Source organism: Bacillus rossius, chromosome 13 (assembly GCF_032445375.1).
Source record: "Bacillus rossius redtenbacheri isolate Brsri chromosome 13, Brsri_v3, whole genome shotgun sequence".
Lineage (NCBI taxonomy): Eukaryota > Metazoa > Arthropoda > Insecta > Phasmatodea > Bacillidae > Bacillus > Bacillus rossius.
The window spans coordinates 18,587,547-18,613,433 of NC_086340.1; the positions used below are offsets into that span (position 1 = coordinate 18,587,547).

At 39.5% G+C, this 25,887-nt stretch overlaps 1 protein-coding gene across 1 annotated transcript in view; it reads right to left on the reverse strand.

Annotated features, from left to right (window-relative positions):
* The window catches only part of LOC134538604 (endothelin-converting enzyme-like 1), a 93,538-nt gene that overhangs the window by 58,053 nt on the left and 9,598 nt on the right, over window positions 1–25,887 (reverse strand). Inside the window, exon 3 of the mRNA XM_063380032.1 lies at window positions 40–316. Within this exon, the coding sequence (XP_063236102.1) occupies window positions 40–316 (277 nt within the window). The remainder of the gene's footprint in view (window positions 1–39; window positions 317–25,887) is intronic.

Below are 25,887 nucleotides of genomic sequence, written 5' to 3' on the forward strand. Positions count from 1 at the left end.
ACCAAAGAGCTGTTAAGACCTGGTGAAGGATGTACTCACGCTGCAGCTGTAGGTCCACGTGTGGCTGGAGGGTGGCGAGGCTCGCCCCGCCGCCCCCGGGCTCGCCGCCTCCGCCGCCCCCGCCGCCGCCGCCGCACGCGAACTGGTGGAAGTCGCGGCAAGGGTCGCGCGTCAGGGCGGCGGCGGCAAGCGCGCGCGCCGCCGCCTCCCGGCACGCGTCGCTGCGGCACGCCGCCCCCGGACCGCCGTCCCCCGCCGCCGCCGCCGCCGAAGCCGCTCCACCCCCCGCCTCGCCCCGCGCGCAGCCGTCTTCGTCCTGCCGGGTCACGCACGACACAGGGGTGGGTCCCTTCGTGGCGGAGCGCAAAGAGCTTTTGGCGGCCGATGACTGGCGTCATGGATCTGTACAGGACTGCGTGGACCAGCGGCTCCCAAAAGGTGTTCCACCCAGTGGCGTAGCCAGGATTTGTGTATGGGGTGTGTGTTAAGAAGCATGCCCCCCCCCCCGCCTCCCCGTATTAACGTGGTGGTGTCCGGGGGTCCCTCCCCTCCCGGGAAAATTTGGATTTTAAGGTGTAAAATAGTGCTATTTTAGCAGTTTTCGGTTCTTAAATTTAAATATTGTAATGGTAATTTTTTTTAATTAATTTTAATATGAAATTTGTTTGAGTGATGAATAAGAAATTAATTAAAGATTTGGTGCTAAAGGGAGGGAGAGTTTTAACTCCTAAACCACCCCCCCCCTCCCCCAGCTACGCCCCTGGTTCCACGTAACCCTGGGGTCCCGTGGCAGGGTCTCAGGTGTTCCGTGACCGCATAAAATAAATAAAATATTATTTACCTGCAAGCAACACGTGGCGTCATCTGTTGTTGAAAATCAGAACTACTTGCAAACAAGTACCTTTTGCATGAGATAAAATTAAATCTCGCAGACGAAATATTAAAAAAATAAAATTATATTTAAGCAATGGTTTCAATTTAAAACTCTTAGTTTGCATCTAACATTAGTCACTGAAGCTACCGTGGATCATGGTTTGTTATCTGCAGTCAGGACGAATGCCATATAAAGCCGGCACAATTATTTTCAAATAACTTCCTTTGTAGGAGTTGGGGTCAAACCGAAATCAAAATCGATCATACGGTTCCCTGACCGAAAAAAAAAAAAAAAAAAAATTGGGAACCGCTGGTGTAGACTTAAGAGTGTGCAAGGACAGTACCCGTCAACAATAGGTAGTTTTGGATCATTAAAAAAATATTTGCAATTACTTTACTGTCATCAAACACCGGTAATATATTTATTATTATTATTTTTTAAAAATCGTTGTAGCTATAACCATACATTATAAGTTCACAAGTTATGCATTTTTATAGGATGTAGAAAAAAATAATTTTCGTACAATTATATGTAACGGAACAAATTTTCTGATGCGCTCTTTTGAGCAAGAAATATATTAACAAACATTGAAAACTCCGTTTCACGTGTTTTTTTTTAATGGAAAATATATTTGTTCAAACTATAACGAGTTTAGCGTAAGATTGATTTTCATTCAGAAGTTTATTCTACTAATGGTTCTTTGAAATACATATGAACGGGCAATATATATATGTATATATACATATATAACCACGCTACAAGGAAATTTACTGTATATAGATACATATAGTAAAATGTATCAAAATACTGGTTTTTATATAACCTAAAAAACATGTCTTAACTTGTAAACTAATAAATCATTTAAGTTTATAAAAACGTGCGGCGATGTCTAAAATAGTGTGCAATTATTACTCATTAAATATTACTCATTAAAAAAGGAACGTATCTGAACAAATTTCGTAATGGTCATAAACTATTGATGGGTACTATGCAGATGTGCTGTAAAGCCTCACTCATTTTTCGATACTCTCTGACCGTACCCTTTCTTTGTTACGCTCTGATAAAGTCATCACTTAGACTTAACCTACTGGTTGTAAAGAAGTTTCACTTAAAAAAAAAAAAAAAACACGTGAGTCTTTCAGTATTTGCCAGAGATTTAATACCTAATCTCGGTAACGAGCAAATTCATGTGTTCTCATGTTGCAAATACACTTATAATATAAAACTTTGACACGAAATTCAACGTTAAATTCTTTAAAATGATGCCGAGCGTGATCAATATTTCTTGACGCGAATCACTCGTAGTTTCCGCACCCGCCGCTAGAATTCGTTGCCCGGAGCAGCTACGTCGACCATTGAATCATTTGATTAGTAGAGGAAAGTGCCCAAAAGTGGACCCCCATTTTGTTTTTTAATAAAAACACAAAGTAAACTGTAAAAAAATATGTTTTTAAAGCATGAAATATTTACTTTGTTAAGTTGTAAAGCATTTACATTTGTAATTTTGGAAAATATAATTAAAAATTGCTTTTAAAAAATTATTTACCAAACCCTTACACTTTGACGATCTTAAAAATAGTTGCCTAAATCGGACCCCTTGTAAAAACTATTAAAATAACACAGAGTAAAATAACAAATAAGGTATTAAATCAAAGAAAACATAATATCTATTGTTTCAAAATATATAAAATATAAACAGTTAGTGATTAAGTTTCAAATAAACCTACAGAATGTCAAGATACAGAAGTTATAAACAGAATTACATCATTTAGCGACAAAAGTCGCAAATATAAACGTCCTGTTCAGCCTCTGCACAATCCACATGGGCCCACAATAAGCACATAACACACATGACCCAAAGTTCCCCTTTAGAATCCTCCGTAAATTTCCTGTCACAAAACATACACGAAGTATCATCATCTTTGGATGGGGAGACTCCCGGAAGAAAGTCCAATTCGGATCTTCCAGATGACATGCTGTTTTCATCTTCGGTGCTTGATTCTTTCACATTTCTCTCAAAATTCAAATGCCTTGTCACGAGCACTTTTACTTTTCTTGATGGCTATGTTCCTGAACCACGTCCCCGGCCACGATTCCTTTTGCGTCCTTGACCATGATTTCGTTCTTGCTGTTCTGCTTCCTTGGCTTCTTTAGCTTTTTTAGCTTCCACTAATTGGGTTTTGTAAGGAGTGGATGTAATGACCGTAGAACTGCAGGCCTTTCGTCCTCTGTTCGAGGTCCTCTTTTTAATTTTTGGGATGGGAGTGATGTCAAATGGGCTTGTCTTAGAAGATGTGGAACTCTGAGGATCCTCAGTTGTAGCTGATGGCCGCGGAATACCATGACGTCCCAAAGACGTTGATGGTTGACTTGGTTCAAACTCTACAATAACTCGTGGTTCCTCTGTGTTACGTTCTTCTCTGCTCTCTCGATAGCTCTGATTTTCTGCAGTTTGTTTCTTCAACACAGATTCGTAGAAACTTGAATCTCGTTTTTTGTTTGCCTCTTCAATGTATTCAGCATCAGAGAACAGCTTCTTGTTCAAGGGGTATATGCCTGATATTTTAAATCCATTGATTGCTATTTGAGCAGTTTGGCATCTAATATAGGCTTTGCCAAACAATTCCATTACATCAAAAGGACTGACGGCGCACTCATTGTGCCTTAACCACTGCCTGATTTCCTCACTGTAATAAGCTTTGAGAGGACCCATGAAACTTCTATCCAGCGGTTGTAGTTTGTGCGAGGAGTGAGGTGGCAGCGACAGAATGGTAACATTATTCGCTTTTGCCAAGTCGATCAGATCAATATTCTGTGTGTGGCTAAAGTGGCCATCCAAGAGCAACAGCACAGGTTTTTCATTCGTAGGATGGGCAAACTCGATGAAGTGTCGAAACCACTGAGTGAAGGAGTTGGTTTGGATCCATCCTGAAGGGTGCGCTGCAAAGATTGTTCCTGGTGGAGCAACTGTTCACTCATATTTTTCCTCGGAAAAATTACTAAAAGTGGTACAAATGAGCCACTAGCATTCATACAAGCAACAATTGTTATAAGTGCCCCATGTTCTCCTGATGTCAAGGCAGCAACCTGTTTTTTACCCTTAAGGCCAATTACTTTTGCTACTTTACTTTGTACCACTGTAATTACACTCTCATCAACATTGTAAATTCTGTCAGGAGAAAATTTACCTTTCTCATAAATATCTTCCAGAACATTATAGAATTTCTCTGTATTTTCTTTGCTGAACCCGAGAGCCCGGCTGTAGGATGTACCAGTAGGCTTCCTTTCTGACAGTTTGGTTTTGTGGTGTTTAAGAAAAAGTTTTAACCACTTTTTCCCAGCAATTCCGTCTTTGAAAGGATGTTCAATGTCATTTCTCTCTGCCAATTGCACAGCAATTCTTCGCAAGTCATTACGAGTAAGTCCAAAAAAAGAAGCTTCCATAGCAAGACAATAATGAACAAGCTCATGTTCAAGGTCTTCACCCAAAACTGTAGGTCTGCCTCTTTTTGTAATTGCTGCTTCCTCAGGAGTACCGTACTTCATGTTGGACAACCTCATTAGTGTGGTTTTCGGAACATTAAACTGTTTACTGGCCTTCTTCCAACCCATCTTTTTTTTTCCGAACTGCATCAATAGCTTTAGTCATTTTAGATGGACTCCACTTTCTTTGATCAATTTTCCCCATTATCCTTTTGGAATCTGCAACATAATTCCAAAAGTATAAGAGTATAAACAAATAGAAGCCGATATAAGACATGAATATGTAAGGGGTCCGGTTAAGGGAACAAGGGGTCCGGTTTAGGCAACTGAAGGGGGTCCGGTTTGCGCGACTGTAGCTAACAATTTGCTAACCCAATAACTTTTTAATCAAACATCTAAATGAAACGGGTTTGATACAAACATTTACAGTACACCTTACCATTAAAAACATATAAAGGTCCAAAGGCTTACCTGCCAATATCTTGGAGAAATGATTAATTATGTAGCACACTGCAAAAACTTTTTTCACTGCCACAACACACAATGGCGGGTGGACACGCTACAAGTGAAGCGAGCGAGGTGTGCGCTCCGCTACGGCGTGGCAGAAGCCTGGACTACTGTTTGCACTCGGTACCGCTAGAGTTCAGGAGAATGCAGAGCCAGGAGACCGGGGGTCCGCTTTAGGGGGGGTAGTCCAGTTTTGGGCACTTTCCTCTAAAACTAAATTTTAAATGATATAATGGAACGGCTCCGATAAATGCTATAAATACCTGAAAAAATTATGAAACCGCGGCTTGGGTCAGATTTTCAACAGGAATTTTTTGAAGTTTTACTTCTAATGCGACTTACAACAAGGTTGCGTTAAACGTTTAACGCTACCATGGAGAATTATTTGCATGCAATTAAAAACTATTTTTTAATGATGCCAAAGAAGTATAACTTCTCACGCGCGTACCTAAGTACACGCACCCATTTTTATTTATTTTTAAATACTGTCCATCTTGTTGAAATTCATCAAACAGTTAATTGGCTACTATAAAGTTTACCTTTGGCTTTAGATGTTACATAACAACAAGTTTATGTGACACACAGACTATACCAAAATTTCTTCGCGGGGTAGGCCTATTCACACCCCACCGTTTCTAGATTGCTACGAGACCCTCTCTCTAGCCGTGAAGTTAGTCGCTGCAGGCTTCTGTGGGATTGCGTCGCAAAGTTCACGTGTCTCGAGCCTCCTTTCACCCATTTTACCCTTTCCTTCCCCTCGGGGGGACTAGGCACTCGGTTTTCCCGCATCGCCGTAGGAAATGAAGAGCCACTCGTGACGAAGTTCGTCAGAGCTCCAAGCAATCCCCTTCCCTGACCCTCCGACCCTACCTCCCCTACCACCCCTACCACCCCTACCTCCCCTACCTCCCCCCCCTTCACAACCATCCTTTCCAGGGCTTCCAACGAACGAGACGTGAAACAACCTCGCACGAGTCTTTGGAACAAGTTGCTCTAGGTTTCCAGAAGACGGCGAGTTTTGAAACAGCGGCGCACGTCATCACAAAAAAAAAAAAAAAAAAAGCGCGTGACCGCAACGTGAAACTTCGCACATCCTATATACAGCTACGCTTGTCACTGAATCACTGACTCCGTAACATCAAAGAGATATGTATACCTTGGAGGCAAGCGTATCAAGAAGCACAAATATTAACCTCCTCCATAGAGATATGCTTAAAATAGAAGATGGAAGTGTAACAATAGAGTAACATTTGAAATACAGCTAGATAAATAGAACGCATTAATTATTAAATCAAAGTATTTGTTATATTCATCATTTTTCAGTGGTTTCCATAGGATCCTCACGAATAACTCTGTGGTGTTATGGAAGAGAGGGTTAAGTCAAAAACATCAAATTTTAAGAGAGGTGGAAGAAAGTCAAGGATTGTTTGAAGGATATGCCTTTTGACACCTTAAATATATGGTTTGTAATTTTGTGTTTCCTGTATAAGATATCAATAATTAATAACATAACTACTAATATTTGATCGTGAAAATAATATTAGACTTTCTTCCACCTCTCTTAAAATTTAATGTTTTTACTTAACCCTCTCTTCCATAACAGCACAGAACTATGCTTATAATTAATGAAAAGGTTTAGAGCTCTAAACTAAAAACGGTCAAATGTTTTCCTTTTTTTGGAAATATAAGTTTGCGTCACTGAGAATCTTTTGATATTTTTTGAATTTTGTACGTATGACTTATTGAAATTTTTTATAGTTTTTAAGTATGCTTACATCTTTTAACTTTACAGTTTTATTAAAGAACCGTTGTTATTTTTGTCTTCATATATATGTTTGTATGCCCAACAATTTTTTGGCAGATTTTTTCTTGTAGTTAAGTCCTTTTAATTTTTCATATTATAATCTTCTTTGGTTGTCATTTAATTACTTGCTACTAAAATTATCGGTAATAGCACATATGCACTTTAAATATATATTTATTTAAATTTGTTTTTGTGATGATATATATTTATCAGAAACAATTTTCATTCGCACAATATTAAAAGAAATTGAATTTTTGGTAAACCTTTGTTTATATTAATCAAAAGTATTTGTTATATTCGCCATTTTTCAACGGGCGTCTTGGCGCCCTACAACCTCCTAGTAGATTTATACATGGTAAATTCGTAGTGAAAACAAATATTTGACAAAGGTGTACAGTGCGGGTGTACAGTTGACTGTACAGGCACGTGAGTGAATAAGCTGTCCCTCCATACACCAACAATATAATTGGGAAATCATGTTATTGCACAATTTTTAACTGAATAGACCCTGCGCTCACAGAATACAGTCACATTGAGTCAATAGTATTTGACGAACCCTTTACATCGAAATTTCCGGGAGAGAAACGTGTCTATTAAGCTGCACCTATATCGCCGTTGATTGTAGCGAAATTTTAAAGTTTAATGGTTTGAAACAGTAATAATCTTATTCACAGAAGTGTAATTAATTACGTGTGGTAACTCTAAAAATGTTGAAAAAACATTTACCATATTGAGAAATATTGAGTTTAAATTCGTTATTTTCGCTGTCATAACCACACGCATGCGTACGGGCCCGCCCCGAACAGTAGACTCAAAATATTGCGCAACATATAATATTCACGACACAATAAATATCCATTGCGCAATTAAATTCAAACACGCTCAAACTTAAGTTCAATCATCGTACAATCAAAAGTAATACTTCAATAGAACACTTACACGGTCAATAAAATTGTGCAACTAGCTAATGCCTGGCATGCGTTGCTTAGGCCTTTTTTTTTCAATTTTCAGTTACTGAACCCTGGCTTTAAATAGGATTTTCGACAAGGAATTTCATTTAATTACTGCCCATCTGGTTAAAACTCATTAAAACAGTTAATACTGTTACGAACTGGGAAGCAAAGCCGCGACGCCGGCCTCGGCTGGAGTTCCGAGCGAGTTTCGAGAGTTTCGAGAGTTCCGAGAGTTCCGAGAGTTCCCGCGAGTGAAGGGAAGTGCGGCATCGGCGAAGAGGGTGAGAGTAACAACCCCCTCACCCCCCCTAGAGAGTGCCGCGCGGTGGAGTTCGACTGGATCGTGGTGAGAGTGCGGTGACTGAGTGGCGCGAGACTGTGTGAGTGGGTAGGTGCGAGGTAAGGGACGAACCACTGTTGAGCCTAGCTCCAGCGAGGAGTGCGAACTGCGGAACTTGACAAGACATTGAGTGACTTGCGAATGATTTTTGATCAGACGTTTTGAAGTTCAATTATTCGTTAGTAATGAAAATATTAGTAATCAATAGAACTGGAAAAAAAAAATACTTAAATTGTGCTGCCCCTTACGAACCCAGTTCTCCCCACATAGATCGTAACAATACTGTTACGATCGCGTTTGGCTGCAGTGCTTGGCGTCGCCGCGCTCGTTCGGCCTGTCTGCGCCCCCTTCCACCCGCATCCTCTCCCTGGTATCTCGTGTCATACTATCTCGCGACATCCTGACCGTCGCAGCGCGCACCTGCCTCAGATCGAGTTACTTAAAAGAGGCCGCACTGCGGAATAAAAGGACTCAGACATGTTTATCGGCGCGTTTTGTGGGAACCCGATGCTTGCTGCGTTTATCGGCGTTCTTTGAGCAGCCGCCTCGTCCTTCGAGGACTCACGACGCGTTTCTGGGCATTTCGACGGCGAAGGTCGCGCGATATCTCGGAGACATGCCCGATTGTTCTAGACGGGAACCCAAGGGCTATATAAGGAGGTTGGGCCGACCTTCGAGTTGAGTTCAGTGGGGAGTTCTCCCGTGGTGGAGTTTCCGGGCGATAGTGCCGCGGGTGCGGCAGAGTGGCGAAGTCCTTGGACGAAGGTTCCAGGGCAGGGAGTCTGAGTGGGGAGTTCTCCCGCGGCGGATTTTCCGGGCGATAGTGCCGCAGGTGCGGCAGAGTGGCGAAGTCCTTGGACGAAGGTTTCAGGGCAGGAAGTGAGTGAGTGAAGTCGGGAGTTTTCCCGCGGCGGAGTTTCCGGGCGAAAGAGTCGCGGGTGCGGCGGAGTCCTGAGAGAAGTTTCGAGCGAGGAGTCGAGCGGACCTCGGCGAAGGGCAAGTGCGTCGGCGGCGGCGGAGTGCGGCGGTGTAGTCCCGTGGCGGAGACCCACGAGGGGTGCTGCGGTGAGAGTTGCGCCAGAGGTGCGGCCCAGCGAGGTGTGCGGACGAGTGACTGGGGAATTGACATTTCTTTAAGTGTAATTTATTATTTGCCAATTTAGAAGATTATTTGTAAGTGACAAGTAGTGGTAATAAATAAAACTCTGTGTGTGATAAAAAATCTTTAATTGGGCTATCCTTTACGAACCCGCGGTTAATCGTAACAATACTATAAAATTTATCCTTTGTCTTTGTGAACTTTGGTTCACGCCATCCGCCACAGATGGCATCACATCGTGGTCACACGTTTCCGTTCCGTGCGACTTCCATTCCGTTCACGAAATTACTCCTACCAATATGCCGTATACCGAGAGCTAAGACGTTACCCATAAAAAAAGGAAACTAGACAAATAATTCACGGTTTTTACGTCACGTCCTCACCATTTTGAGAATCGTAAACGTCGGAAGGTTCGACCTCCCTGAATTTGAACTCTGCCGGCGGATGCGCTACAGGTGCATCGATGCATAATGCACGAGGCGCATCATCAAGGCCTTGGCGGTTTGGCAGTTCCCTGGCAGGGTTCGCGCACGACTTTACCTCAGCCAGTTTTCCCTTACGTTTTCCCTCTTTCAACTGTTTCGATATCAAGAGAATGCAAACTGCCTATATTTTCCTACTTGTTTCAGTAGTGGACTTAACTACAGATTTACAACCAGGCGTCGTAACATGCAAAATTAAATGACTTTAGGTCACGAATAAACTCTCTGCAAGCCTTCTGAAATTTCGCAAATAAAGAGAAAGTTTTTTGCTCTATTCTGTTTGTATTTATTCAGGAAAAGGATAAACTTGTATTGATATGGTTTGTATTTATTATTTTTTTCAGTATTTAAGTTAATAAATGAAGAAAAAGTAATTATAGTTTTTTCATAGCGACACATAGAGAAAATATAATCAAGCATAAACTATGAAATTCTTCATATTAAAAGCATTCTGCGGATATGTAAGAAAAAATACCTTTTATAATTTAAGTACATGCATAAATGTAAGGATTTATAGGGAATGCATTTGCTTGAAAATTAGTATTAGAACAAGACATAAATATTTACATTAGGTATTGAATTATTCGGTACCGGAAATTTCACACAGGAAGAAAGAAGTGTTTTCTTTTCTAAATAAAATTATTGATGTGTAATAATTTTGCTTTCGGTATAGGCACTTGATAGGAGTGATATTGTGAATGGAACGGAAGTCGCATGGAAGGGAAATATGTAACCACGGTGCTGCCATCTGTGGCGGATGGGGCGAACCAAAGTTCACAAAGACAAAGGGAAACTTTATAGTATTGTTACGAACGTGAGCAATGCCGCGACACGTGCAGGTGCAGAGCTGGCTGGTGGCTGCCGCAACATGATATGCGCCACGCGCGCCTGGAAGATAACAAGGATGGTCGCTTTCCCCCCTCCTTCCCCCCACACCCCACGTGGCGCCCTGCCTTTGACACGTAACTGAAACCTGACAGCTGCGGAGTTACGCGAGCCGCAGACACGTGTTTCGAGAGATTTCTGCCATCGTGTCGGCGCGGAATGACGCGACAGGCCCCAGCCGCGAGCTCGTGAGTTCTAGAAATGGCAGGGAGTGAGTGAGAGAGTTCAGTCGGGAGTTCTCCCGCGGCGGAGTTCCGAGCGAGGCGTCGAGTGGGATCTCGGCAAAGGGGAAGTGCGACGGCGGCGGCGGAGTGCGGCGACGGAGTCCTGCGACGGAGGACCACGAGGGGTGCTGCGGCGATAGTTGCGCCAGAGGTGCAGCCCAGCGAGGTGTGCGGTGTGTGAAAACGAATGACTGAGGAAGCAACATTTTTAAGTACAATTGATTAATTTGCATTTTTAGATTATTTGCTAGTAATGTAAATAGTGGCAAGAAATAAAACTGTGTTGTGTAATAAAATCTTTAATTGGGCTATCCTTTACGAACCCGCGATTCGTAACAGTATTGTTACGATCTATGTGGGGAGAACTGGGTTCGTAAGGGGTAGCCCAACTAATTTTTATTTCACAGTTTTATTGATTACTAAGATATACATTAAGAAAAAAATTATTTAACTTCAAGATGTCCGATAAAAATTCACCAGAACTTAAAAAAGTTTATTCGCAAGTCACTCAATGTCTGTCAAGCTCCGCAGTTCGCACTCCTCACTGGAGCTAGGCTCGACAGTGGTTCGCCCCTTGCCACGCGCCTGTCCACACACACACACAGTCTCGCGCCACTCAGTCGCCGCACTCTCGCGATCCAGTCTAATTCCGCGTCGCGCCACTCTCGAGGGGGTCTCTCGCCCTTTTCGCCGATGTCTCACTTTCCTTCGCTTTCGGAACTCGATCGGAACTCCCGCGAAGGCCGACGTCGCCCTTTTTATCCTAGTGGATAGAACCAACGAGAGCAGCTGTGACGAGTCGCGTCATCCCGGGCCTACCCGACGCCCGATCAGTCCGGAAGGGCGGCGGCGGCGTGCGGAATTCCCAAGGCCGCTCAGCGATAGACAGCGCCGAGGAAGGAAGTTTCGTTGGTGCGGAGGGGGGAGGGGGTAGCGACGGACCCTTGTAATACCGCCAGGCACGCGTGGCATGCCTTACGTCAGTGGACGGCGCGTGACACGGCACGTGACACAGCGCGTGACTCCAGTGGCCGTGCGGGGCCGCCAGCCAGCTCCGAACCTGACGCGTGTTGCGAACCTGCCTACGTTCGTAACAGTAATAAGTTTTTAATGAATTTAAACAATATGGGCAGTATTTTATTTTAATTACTAGAACTGAAGCATGCGTTCTATATATTTTTTTAAAATTAGTTTCCCCTTTAATCAGAGCCTTTTTCATTATATAGTTTAAAATTTCAGTCTGCTGATAAAATGATTCAATAGTCGACGTAGCTGCTCCGGCAGCGAATTCTAGCGGCGGGTGCGGAAACTACTATAAGCGTGATTCGCGTCGAGAAATGTAGTTGAAAATCAATTAGCGTATAATGGACTTGGCATGGTTTTAAAGATATCTGGTTGAATTTCGTGTCCGAGTTTTCGTGTGTTTGCAACATGAGAACACAATAATTTTGCTCGTTACCGAGGTTAGATGATTTGATGACAGCGACTAAAAAATAAATAAACAGTGGTATAAAAATACCCCCATGTTTGCAATAGGAGTAACAATACCAATATTACGAAACAACAGAATCCTTATTTATTACTAGCTAAACCCGGCCACGCTTTGCTGTGGCACAGTTTAATATTAATTCATTGTTTAATTTAATATTTTACTGTGCATGGCTGTGGAATGTAATAGAATAAATAAAAATGTGTTTAGCTTAAATATTTTTATTGTAAAGCTAATGGAAGGACTACATTCCTTGTTTTCCCATTTTTTGCATAAACATATAGATCAGATGGTTTACCGACTCTGGAGCACCCGACATATAACTGTCCATGAGAGAAGCATTCATTTTCTAAATTCAAACCGCACACTTGCAAAGATTGTCCTTGTGCTTTATTGATGGTCATAGCGAACGCAAGGCGTATTGGAAATTGAAGTCGTTTGAACTCGAACGCCATATCTGTCGGAATAAGTGGCATTCGTGGAAGTAATACGTCTTCACCTTTATGAAGTCCAATCAAAATTGTTGCTTCAATAAGATTATCCATTAATTTTTTAACTACTAATCGTGTACCATTACATAATTTAGGCTGACAGATATTTCGAAGCAATATAATTGGCACACCAATTTTCAAATTCAAAATATGTGGTGGTAATCCTGGAACATCGAGTGAATTGAGAAATTCCGTTGGAAAGTTCACTGCTTCATTTTGGTGCACTACTGAATCAATAGATTTGTATGTCATTGTTTCACCTTCGATTCTGTTTATAATACTGTTGTTCATATCGTGTACGTCAACATTTTTAGCCGCTAGAATGGCTCTTTCGCTCAACCATGCATATTTGTGTAAATTATAGTCGTCAAGGCACAATGGTCGAGTAGCCTGATGTGCTTGAACTTCGACAATATGGTACAGCATCGTCGAGCGTGGTCACAACTAAGTTTTTTTTCCGACTTTTCCGGTGGATTTTCCCAAACTTTTATTTCATATAAACACTCTTCTGTTAAGATGCAATGTTCTGTAAAAATTTCAATCCAAACCATCGTATACTTTCCGAGTTTTGTGGCCAAATACATACGGAAGCTAAATTTTTATATATATAGATTTTGCGATAGAAGTGCGCTCTTGAAACCCCACTGTCCGAGAGAGGGCCTGCGCCTGCCAGTCACAGAGGCGAACATGCTTTCAGGGGATGCGCGTAGGTGGACCTTATGGTCATCTTTACCGGTATACGGCACGCGGGAGACTCAACAATTGCTAGTGACAGTTACAAAAATACGATTCAAGTTTAATATGAGACAATAATGCGTACGATAGTTTGCGTCGCCGGGTTCCCCAGCTTGAAAACTATTAATTAAATACAAAATCAAATATATTTCTGAGCAGAAGTTCCATGCGTTCCCATTGTGATTGTTTTACATACACTTTGCTACAAAAAAAAAAGGGAGGTTAAACTAGTCAGTATTGTTAAAATTACGTTTCACAGTAAGGAATTTTTTTTGTTTCTTGTTTAAGATAGTGATACAACAAAACTTCGTTTAAATATTTACAGGAGAATTTGAAATTTACTGACGTAATCTCCGTTATCGCTTTTTTTTGTTACTTTAATAATTTTTTTTGTTTAGTGCCAGGAACATTCAAAAGCATTTGATCTAAAGACAAAGTGGCGGGAAACCAATACGAACTGGGACGCTAATCGTCTCTTGGGGGTGATGAAGAAGGAGTTTGTGGGGGAAGGGGGGGGTTGGGGTGCCAAGCTGTCGCTGAGAATCTTTTGATTTTTAGGTCACAACTTTTAGGCGAAACGCCAGGAAAACATTCACTCTCTTCCCCCCTCCCATCACCAACCAGCAACTTCCATCTAAGAGCAAAACCAGTTCAGTTCTCTCTTTCGCGACGTACAGATCTGCTGGATTGGCGACAAGCCACACACGTACTAAAACCCGCTCCCAAAAATGAACACATTTATTCAGTTGGCGTCTGGCCAGTGCTTCTTCCATATCTGCGTTGTTTGCGTCGTAGCCCAAGGGGACGAAAAAAAAACCCATCCTAGATAGCGTATAATAAAAGCATAGCTACGCTTCACGTTGCGTTAGTATAATGTGAGTCACATTCAGAAGAATTTTAAAAAGTGCGCGTTTAAATGCCTCGAATTTCGGAATCAGAGATAACAATCGAATGACGCCATATTGTCTACAGGAATTTTTATGCAATAACAACTATGTATATTTAGTAACGGAAATTTGCCTTCGTTAAGGCAGCTATCATGACAAAGTATCTATTAAAGGAAGATATTATCGAAGTTGTGGAAATTCCCCAAAAATAAATCTATGACTAAACGCCATCGACTTCGCAGGGTAAATCATTTGTAGCAGCTAGTCACTATTAACTTCAGGCGTTACAATAGATTATAAACTACGTTTTGACGAAGACAAATTTAAAAAATTAAAAATAGAAAATAGTTATGACTTTAAAAACCTTTTAAATCAGGATCTCAGGTCATGTCTCAATTGGCCGAGACAGTGCTTTTTCATGCTGACGCTCATGCGATTACGTCAGAACTACGTCATAGAGAGAGAACTCAGATTGTGTGAGAAAGTCTTTCTCTCTCGCTGTCTACGGACGACATAGTTCTTTGCAGTTGTAGTGTTTAGGTTATTGCAGGTGAAAACTTACGTGAATCGGCTAAGTTCAAATACCTGTTTCATTTTAATCGTAGTTAATTAAAAAAAACTTTTATTTTTGATTATAATGAGTGTTTATTACATGTGTATAAGAGAATCCATATTAATAAATGTATACTTTCAAATGCTGTTGAAAATTTTAAAACTAGAGTTTGCTGCGTTCGGAATTGTGTTTTTGGTTGTCCACGTATATGTACTATCAGCAAGTTTGCTAGGAAAAGGAATAATGTTATTTTATAACATCAGAATACTGGCCTATAATTTTTATATGTGTATATTGTGGTTCATGATTCATGAAAACGTGGGCTTCATAATTGTAAATATCACTTTGAGAGCACGGGGGTATAAGTCTATGCAGTGGGTGTGTATTCTAAACTTGAATTCACTCTAGTGTAGCAATTGTATAGCCATAAATAACCGAGGCCGTTTACAGTCTAAAGACACAAGTTTATTTTATAGCTTAAAAGAAAGTTGTTAGAAGAATCGTAAAAACGCCACCGTGAAATGATTAATGTTAAAGAGAGACGCGTTAAGCTTCATTATAACAAAAAAAGTTTTTTTTCCCCATCCAGTTGAGAAAAGGTAGTAGGGAGCTGTTTCATTTTTACTTTAATTATCAACATGGCGAGTATCACACCGACCCACTGAATAACTTCTCACCTCCATAGCTTCCATCATGATATTTGTAAGTTCTAAGGAACTGTCAATTTTTTTTCTTGTAAATGAAACAGAAATATTGATGTAAAATTTAATATATTTTTAAATTGGTATCATTTACTTGAAAACAACTGCACAACTACAAAATAGTTTTCGTAATAATACTCTGGGTTCTTAACCGGGTATTCATGCTTTTTGTTGTCTCAGTACTTGCAATAGTTAAAGTTATTTGCTAACCGTTCCCTGAATAACTTTCCAGTATTAACTAGATTCAATAGAATGATGTGAAATTTTTTAATATTCGATTTTCATGGTTTAAAAAGATTTTACTTGAATGAAATATCGATACAAATAAATACAATTTTCATAATAAATACTTTCTAGAAAGTTACAATATCTCACTTGTAGTATTACAAACCATTTCACGGCAACTGGTTTCCAAAAGAACTTTTGTAAAAATTCAAGAATTTCTTTTCTTGTCGATAGATGTGCGGAAGTATCGCGATTTGCTGTCAGTATAATATTCCCATTTATAGGTTTTCTCTACCAATGCATGGATTCCTATTGGCTGATTCCTTACTGCAGAATCTTCCCTTCTTTCGCATTAGTCGATGAGGTCGGGCCTTTGTACTGTTAGCTGATAGTTGACTGGTGCACGATCGCGAAGGGGAGTGTCCTTACCATTGTGATCCAGATCATTAAGGCAATAGTGAGGGATACATGTTTGCAAAAGAATACCCGAAATTTCTCGCGTAGCAATCTCGTGGCAGGGTTATATATAACCACCCTCTTCCCCCCAAATAAAAAAAAAAAAAGTTGTCTGTAAAGTCGGTTTTCGGACGATAGTTTAACGTGACAACGTCATAACAAAAATTGATGAAATGATTGTATACTTTTATGAATAAAATTGAATAATTTTTATTGAATTATCACTATTTCGTATGGATACAAAGAAGGAGTGAAATGAAATCTACAATTTAATTGATAAATTTACTTTTATTTGCACTCATTAATTCAAATTTGTTTATTACTTTAACGAACAGATTATTTTAACTATAACTTTTATACATATTTGCTATTTAACTTCTTCCAATCTGTGTTATTCTGTTAAGGATAGGACGATGATAGGAAAAGTAGGAAACGAATGGCGGTGTTTCAAGTTTAATGTGCCTCGAAAAATTCAAATCGATGGTTGTTCCAATCGAGTGGAAGAGAGATAGATGCGGCGCAAGCGTACAATGAGCGTAACGGTACACAGCATAGCGGGACAATATGCGTAACGGGACACTTTTTCGTGCGTGCAGCCGGCGTTCATCGATTTATTATACGTTGTCACGTCAAAAATCTTAATTCTTACCAAAAAAAAAAGGTTGGAAATAACTTGAAATCCAACAGTGGGCAAAGTGTTTATACTTCTTTCTCTTCCCCCTCCACCGAACCCCTTCCCACTTTCCGAACCAACGCTCTTGTCCGTTGGAAACATGAACCGTTCAATTTGAAGCCCGGAAAGTCTACTTGCGGGCCTCTTAGGACATCGAGAAGCGGCCGTCGCGAATCAATAGATGGCGCCCGTAGATAATATCAAGAATAGTCTCTCTGGCGGCGCTTTCGCCGCTTTACGGCGCGCCGACTGCGTTCTGATGGAGTCGAAGTCAGGTCGCTTCCGACGCCACAATAAATAAAAATATAACGTTCGCAGTAATACCGGGTTCGGGTTCTTTACCGGGCCATTTATGCATTAGGGTTGTCCCAGTACCTACCTCGGGTAAAGTTATTTTTTGACCGTTCCCTGAATATATTTTCAGCATTAACTGCTCACGTTGATAAGCATAATGAAACAAAATAATGTCCAACAATTGTTGAACATTCGATAATCTTTTGTTAAAAAAAATTTATTCTTTGTATGAAACGTCAATCTTACGTCAATTTTATAATTATGCTCAATTTTCGCAAACACGACAAATAAATACGCGGTATATATTTTTTTCTTCCAAAAAAGTATTTCATAATGCAGGAATAACTGTTATGATACTTTTTCCCCCGTTCCCACCACTATCGTTTGTATCTTGACAGTTTGGTCGTTCTGTACTGGGGAGAAGTATGAAGCACGTGTATTTTAAACGTGACCCCTGGAAGGTTCGCCACCGGTGATGCATCACTAAAAAAAAATACTGCTGCTGGAAAAATGTGTTCCACAGCAAAAAAAAGTCCCAGTAGTGAATAATAAATAACAGTTACTGAACCGTGAGAGTCGAAGGCTGAATGTCTGCTCCACTACATGAGGTTGCTGAATGTTCTACCTGGTAGTTCCGAAGCTGGGATTCGTGAACATGAGACCGCTAGCACTGGAACTCAGCAGCAGAAGTGGAAGCATGGTCTGCCAGTTGACGACCGCCGACGAACACCCGAAGAGGAGACCGCCGTCACTGTGTTCCGGGGCGTTGTCCCAGTTCGCCACTTAACGTAAAGGACGTACGGTACGTTACCGTCGTTTCGACGTGAGCATTGGCGATGGAAAATAATTCGCAGCACCTCTCGAGTTGGACTCAGAATTTTTCGCAAGCTTGAGGTGATTGAATTTCTTTGCGAGAGGAGTGCTGTTGGGACTTGGTCGATTTGTTTGAAGAGATCGACAGCTGACATGAGCTATGCTTCAACGACTGACGTAAGGCCTTGGCGCATTAGCGTTGAGCATATGAGCACGAGGATGCGACAGATTGAAACCTGGACTGGGCTAAGTTTTGGATACTAGTAGTAACTTATGAGACGTAAGGGGGCTTACTTTACGAAGACGTAAGGAATACTAAAAGTTATTTTTGAGTTTCTACGACCCTGAGCTACACACACACACACTATCAAGTCCCGTGAAGTTTGGACGAAGTTTACGTTTGTGTTGCTTGTGTTTGAGATAACTTACGTAAGCCAAGTAGCAGAAATTCAAGTTTCCAGCTCAAAACTTCAAGTTGTGTAATGATCTCGTCACTTCTGGGCAGGAACCAATTCTTTAACTTTGTCGTCGAATCACTCCCGTCCCACGGTCTGAACTGTTTGGAGCACTTTGCCGGAAACCACACATAACTTAGCACCACTTAGTACCGTCATAACTTAGAAACCTCGAAAAAAATCCACGTAACTTAGAACTGCCATAAGTTAGAACGATCATAACTAGAAACACGTAACTTGGAAAGACACAACGCAGAATCACACAACTTAGAAATGTCGTAACTTAGAAAGTCATAACTTAGAACTATCAAAACTTAGAACTGTCGACTTAGAAACAAACAACTCCGAACCACATAACTTAGAACTATCATAACTTAGAAACACACAACTTTGAACAGGCATAACTTAGAAGATTATATTTTGTGTGTTTCTAAGTTATGTGTTTCTAAGTTGTGTGATTATAAGTTGTGACAGCACCCTGACTCTGCCAAGTACAGTTGTGAGCTGTGCGGGAAGTGTGTTGGCGGCCTGACCTGGTGAAAGGCTGGCACCCAGTGAAGAGTTCGCTGCGGTGGAGTGAAGCAAACTCCTGTTCTACTCGCTGGGCATCACGACTCCCTTTCCCGGAGCGAGTACTTATTGGTTTCGCCCGGTGTGACCGAGAGGAACACACTGTGTGGACACTGCCACGGAAAATAAATGCGTGGAATCGTCGCTGTGCTAAGCACCTGGGATTCGGGTGCAATTTTCGCCATTGAGATAATTTATTTTTAGAGTTTAAGTTTAATGCCCAGCCATCTTGAGATATATTGAATGTGATAACGTCTTATAAATCGATGAACGCCGGCTGCACGCACGAAAAAGAATGACTCATTGTCACGTTCCGCCTGAGCCGAGCGTGCAAGCGAGAGCGCGGAACAAGCGATAGAGAGGCACGATCGGCCTAAGCCTTCGGATTGTGACGCATCTATGTATCTCTCTTCCACTTCATCGGCCGATGCATCCGAGTAGAAGAGATACAGCGGCAGCACACAACCTACACGTGAACTGTATTGTCAACGGTTTATAAAGTGAAGTGAAGTTAGTTCTACAAATTTACCATATTTTTATTGTAGTGTTGCAATCTATTTTTCGGCAACTGGTTTCAAAATAAATCTTTTGTAAAAGTACAAAAAAATCCCTGTACTAGAGTCCCCGTTTAAAAGTGTGAAACATACATAAGAAATACGTTTTTGCACTTTATGACTTCTTTTGTACACAGTTATTACAAAACACAATATTTCGAAGACGCTTTACTTACCAATTGTTTGCATACGACGTATTTCTTTTTTATGCGAACTTTACAATAACATATATTAAGGTATACAAAATTATTATTTTTAAGTGAAACTTCTTTAGCCGTTAAGACAAGTCAAGGCAATGAATAGTCAGAACTTCGCGAAAAGTGCAAAGCTCAGGAGCGGGGCACTCAATGACAAGGAAGGGGAGGATAATATCGAGCTCCCCAACTCCACACTGTCGGGCAAGCGCTAAATGAGCGATGCATCAGTTCTGCGCGTTTTCGTTGCGCTGGAGACAACAAAGTGTTTTTTTTTTTTTTTTTAAACATTCAATCAAATTGAATTAGTTACGTGAAATTTTGTATAGACATTTCCAATAGTGTTAGTTATTTTAAGTATAGCATTGTGTGGTTTTTAATATACAAATGTAGTTTCATCAAACTAACACGCACACAATTTTAAATAGTAGCTTGCTGCTGAGACAGATATCGTTATCATATATGTACCTAGAGACGAGACGAATTAGCGGATTTATTTTGCAATAGGCTAACTTCCGAACAAGTACACCTTCCTACAACTTCTGCGATTCGCCCAATTTTTTATCTGGGGAACTGTGAGCCAAGAAAGTTCAGACTTACGGACAACCTAGTTGAGACGTCTCAGGTTGTCTATCGCGAAAAGAATCCGAGAATTTTTTCTCCGATCTATAGTTATTGCGCTTTTGCACAGTTTATAAAACTGTACTCAAAAAAGTGGTTGCTGGACAATTTGCGTTATTGTGTTCTTGCGTCGTTTATGAACCATGGCTAGAAGTTTGCCATCTGCTCCAACTGAAGTCGAAACGTCTTTGTTCGAGAACGGATTTCTTTCAGTCACTCTACTTCTACGAGTGGGCTTGCTTTGTCTGTCTTTCCTTTCAAAGTTTCACTGCAATCTTCTTAATAAAGTACTTTAGGAAGCAGTATCTAACTAATTAAAACTCTAATACTCACTAGCAGACAACGCACAGCTTAAACCTGCATGCAATTTTGCATAGGAGTTCCTCATGTAACATAGATGAGCACTAAGGGAGTATTTTTTTGAAAATTTATCATCTAAGGGGTTGAATAGGGGATAAAATTTTGTATGGAAGTTTGTCATTCTTGAAGTTATAAATATGGAAATTGGTGGAGTTTATAAATAATAGCCAGTTGTTTCAGCGTTTTCTGTAATTCATCAAAAATGAGGATGTGAAATCTCATCGGACACATAACTGGTCCTAAATAATTTTGCTTCTATAATTTTGTTTTTTTGAGCATGAGTTTAATTAATAATTTAACCATCGTTGATATTTTATAAACATTTTTATCGATATTTAAGTTTTTATTTAATAGCTTTTATAAACTTAAATACCAATTAATAGGGGCAGGCATTTATCGCAAATAAATCTGGACGCCTATTAGACTGCAACAAGGTATACCCGCACCCACGGTTTCTTCCTTGTGATTGGCGGCCATCTGTGAGAAACGTCGTTGCCTTATTTGACCGAGCCACTCAGGACGCGTTTGAATCCGAACTGAATAACTGTGATTGGTGTGTTAAAAGTATACATGTACCTGAAAGAATCTCACCCAATCAAGAAACACAGACTATGCTAAAGTATTTTAACTTTCAGCTGGTTTCGGAATATTTTCGCGAAATACGCATGCCCCTACCAATTAATATTCCATGTTAAACTTAAAAGCATACTAAAGATATACATTTATGAAGGACTTACTAAAAATAAAAATTAAAGTTTTACGACCATTGATGCATAATACGGTTTTGTTCAAAATTATAAATCACACGATTCATGCTAGGGAATTTAAATGTAAATTAGCCTTTAAGGTTCTCAAAACCAATACGTAAAAAAACTTTGTTTAGTTAATAAAACCATTCACAAGCAACTAACAACAGTCATGTTAAGAATTGATTTTAAAACCGTGAGTAAAATCTGGAAATTATAGAAATAGCAAGCAACGGCCGGTCCGACGCCTGTTGCCACTTGAGCGAGGAAACCAATGTTGTCCTTGATCCGCCATCTTGAATGACCTTGACCTCCACCTCAGATGACCTCGAAATTTAAAACTTCATGTGAAATATAATATTTAGGATGGTATCCAACACCCCACTTACATTATTTTTCCTTAAAAAGAATTAAAATAAATATATTTTACCAAACTTTTATTTTAAAATGTTTAAAAAAATATAAATTAAAAACATATTTTACGCTTTAGAGTTCTGAGTCTCCAATATGAAACCCAACTAGGTCTATGTAATGATAATATACAAAAATTCAAATTTATAAAAAATATAAAAAATAAGTATAAAAAAACTAATCACATCACGGAATTTGGAGGTACTGGGGTAGATTCTCTGTAAGTATACATGGCTTAAAAAGCTAAAATTACCAAGTATCAAACCAAAGACTGCAATAGATCAAATAAATCAATGTATTAATAATTAATTTTAAGATCATTTTTGGAATTATTTTCGAATTATTAAAAATATTTTAAATTATTTTCAATATGGCTTCCCAGATGGTCGACAAGATGGAGGACGCTATGATAGCTGATATCTGGTGATTAAAATATGTGCATTCTGGCAGGCAACAAATAAAACAATATGGCGGTAGTGCACACAAGTTAAACCAGAGAATACAAGATGGCGGGCATAATGGCTGCCGCGACTTTACACTGGTTGGAGTTATATACACCTTGGTACTAGTGGCGGGGGTCAGTCGACTAGTAAACATTGCGGAGGAAGTTATTTTTTAAAAGAGCGTTAACAGAGTCATTTTAAGTCCGTTTTTATTTAAAAGTATTTTTATAATTCTTTAAACACAGACCTTGGCAGGTTCTAACGGGGTACTCCTAACTCTAAGAGAGTGGCCAAGATGGCATCGGTGGATTTTCTGGTGGCTGGTAAGGAATATATCAAGCCGCTTCGGGGATATTTAATGCAACCGACAGTTTCAGGAACCAAAACGGGAAATTTCCCCTTAAAAAGAAATGTCTCTCGGAATAGTGAAATTTTGAGTCACTTTGGGGGACTTTATAAAAGTTAACGTCATCCGAAATGGCAGCTATTGTGACGTCACAAATCAAGATGGCGGACCCAAATTCTCAACACCCTCACCGGCACCAGCCGCCGAAGGGACTATTGTGCCTACACACTGCTGCGGAGTACAACGTAAATAATTCTATGAGACTTTGAAGAACCCTTAGTTTATTTTAAATGGAATCATAGTTGTAAAAGTATGTAAGTCCGTAACAAGAATGATTAACATTCCACTCTTTCGGATGAAACAATCAGTGAATTAAAGTTTAACAACGCGCTCATTACATGGATGACAAGAGAGAGAAAAAAAATTACACAGAAGCTCAAAGAAACGTCCAAAACTTTTCCAAATTGCTCAAAAATCCTGGGATGAGCCCGCTGGCATTAGACCCTGGATTGCATTGTTAGGAGGTGGCAGATTCAACCTTTCAACCACCGAATACCTTTGGCTGAAAGTACAGTAATATGTGCAGACGAAAACGTATTAATCAAATAAATATGACATATGAGCATTGCAATTATTATTTTTTGTTGTTAATTTGGTACCCAGATATATACGGTGCGTGTTTTCTGTTAATTTGTAGAAAGTCAAGTAAATGTTTGTAATTGAAAATTTTGCCTGACTTTAAAGCATCATGGTGACTCATCATAATTTAATTTTCCGTGATTCTAAATCTGGTTAATTACTTCTTTAGGTTCATTTTATAAACATTTGTTCATAAGTTATCTATAATTAGCCACAAACCAAAAATCCAACATGGCTTAAAGAACTAACTGAGCTATTTGTATAGGTACCTTTTCACAAATTACCTCTTCGTTGAAGTGTCGAAAATCAAAGCTAAAATAGTAATAAAGTATTTGCGTCAAAATTTGTGGTATAGGCACAAATAGAGCTACAACCAACAATATTTTTCGCAATAAATGTAAAAAAATAATAAAAATAATAATAACTATTAATAATAGTAACAAATGTGATCAGATAAAATGGTTTTAAAGAATCTTAGAAGAACATTTTCAATTTTGTCTCCTTTTTGGGCAAGTCTTTAAAAAATATTTAACTAAAAAATTAATTTATTAAATTATACTTGAAAGCCAATATGGATTTGAATTATTCGCCTTTACGAGGGTCCTTTCTGGTGCTAAAATTAAAATTACACTAAATACTCATTATTTTTAATCACACAATAGCAAAGAGAAATGCCCTAAAACGTATAAGTTACTGTAATATTTATGCGCTGTTACATCATTCCCGTAGAAAACGGACGTGTTCTCTAGCTTCATCCCAACTTCCTTTATGAATTGATGATAAGGTAGTTTACAAACTAGCTCAGGCCAAAAGGGACCAAAACATCCATAACGTGGTTAGAAGAGTAAGTGAGACAGCTACAGTACTAATTACATTTAATACGAAAAGTACTTGCACAAATCACTGGTTGAAAATTTCTTCGTTGATTTTTTTTTCAGTCACAAAGAGAAGTTATGAAAATTAAAAAGTTAAAAAAAAAACTAAACGAAACAGCGATATTATTTTTCTGAAAATAATTACTGTAAATTTACGGATTTTTACAACATAATACGAATCGAAATAAATAGAAGATTGTTTTGTTTATCTTTTTCATGTCTCGCCTCACGATTTTAAATTATTCATAACATAACTATTGTTGGTTGTTTATGAAAGGTTTTATATTTTATAATTGTTTATTTAAATGTGTTTTATAAACATGTAATGGAATTTTATTTTTGCAACCATAGCAAGAATTGACGAGTAATCGTATAGTACATATATAGTTTTGTTTTAACCGTTCGCAAACAACATTTCAGTAAATATTTTTCTTTAGTTTGGATATAATTCATTAACGAATTTATATATATATATATATATATGTTCGGTGCTTTACAGAAAACAAAAAATATTTACTGATTGAAGAAATTATATACAAAATATTAGGATTTCAAAACTGTATGCCTGGTGATTAAATGATATATATAACTTGGCTTTCTAATGTTCTAAAAATTATTTTTAAAAACTCTTTCAACCGATTTAACTTTAATATACTATCAACAATTGTTATAATAAAATTGCTAAAATAACGAGCAAAAATAAAATAAGGGAAATAATAATGTTTTCTACCCCTTAATGAAGAGTACCTTAGATTTCCACCTGATTGAAAAGTTGTAGGAACTTTGTTGGATTCAAACTTCTCTGTGTAGCAATGTGGATAAGGTAAACAGGAGAGCGAGCGAATCAAGCACGTGTTTGCTGTGGACTTAAAAGTTTTCTCGGCACATCAAGGAAAATCGTTGCGCTTTAACTTTCAAATTAGGTTTGCACAGTTGAGTCTTGTGTCGTGTAAACTGTTCTCAAATTCGAAAGTTCTCGAAAGCGGTTATCGTGGGCACCCGTTTTCCACCTGCCGCTCGCAGAGCAACGCATCGTGTTTGCTCACGAGCGCTGGTAGCCTCCTGAAGTTTGTCCGCAATACAGCTGGCAGAAACAATAAGGCAGACGGACATGTTAGGGCGGGTACAGACTAGAACATTTCAACGGACAGAACATTGTTCGCGAACATGTTTGCAACCAATGTGGACGGGAAAACGAACATTTCCCCGTAACAAAAAATGTTCGGTTGTTTGTTCGGTTGCGATCCGATATTTGTCGGTTTTTGCCCGTCACATCAAAGGATGTTCGCCGTGGCTCGGATAACAGTCTGGACGTCGCTGCGAACACTTCCTGCGAACATTCAGTTGTCGACGTGGAGCGGTGTTGTCTTCACGGAGTTAGTAGCGGTGCGTGACTCTTTTGTTATATGAGAATGGAGTGGTCCAAGGAAGATCAAATAAAACTGATAGATTTGTATAAACAACAAACAGTGATATGGGACCCAAACAATGTTAATCATTTCAACAAAATTAGAAAACAAGACGCGTGGGAAGAAATCGGGGCCGAAATGGACAGAGATGTGGACGAATGTAAGAAGAAAATGGAGAGTTTGCTATCAGCATTAAGAAGGGAGAGGAAGAAAATGAAAGACACTGCTGGAACTGGAAAAGGTGGGTTCATTTCAGTTTTATTTTGTAAAGTGGATTCTTTTAAAACATTAGTACA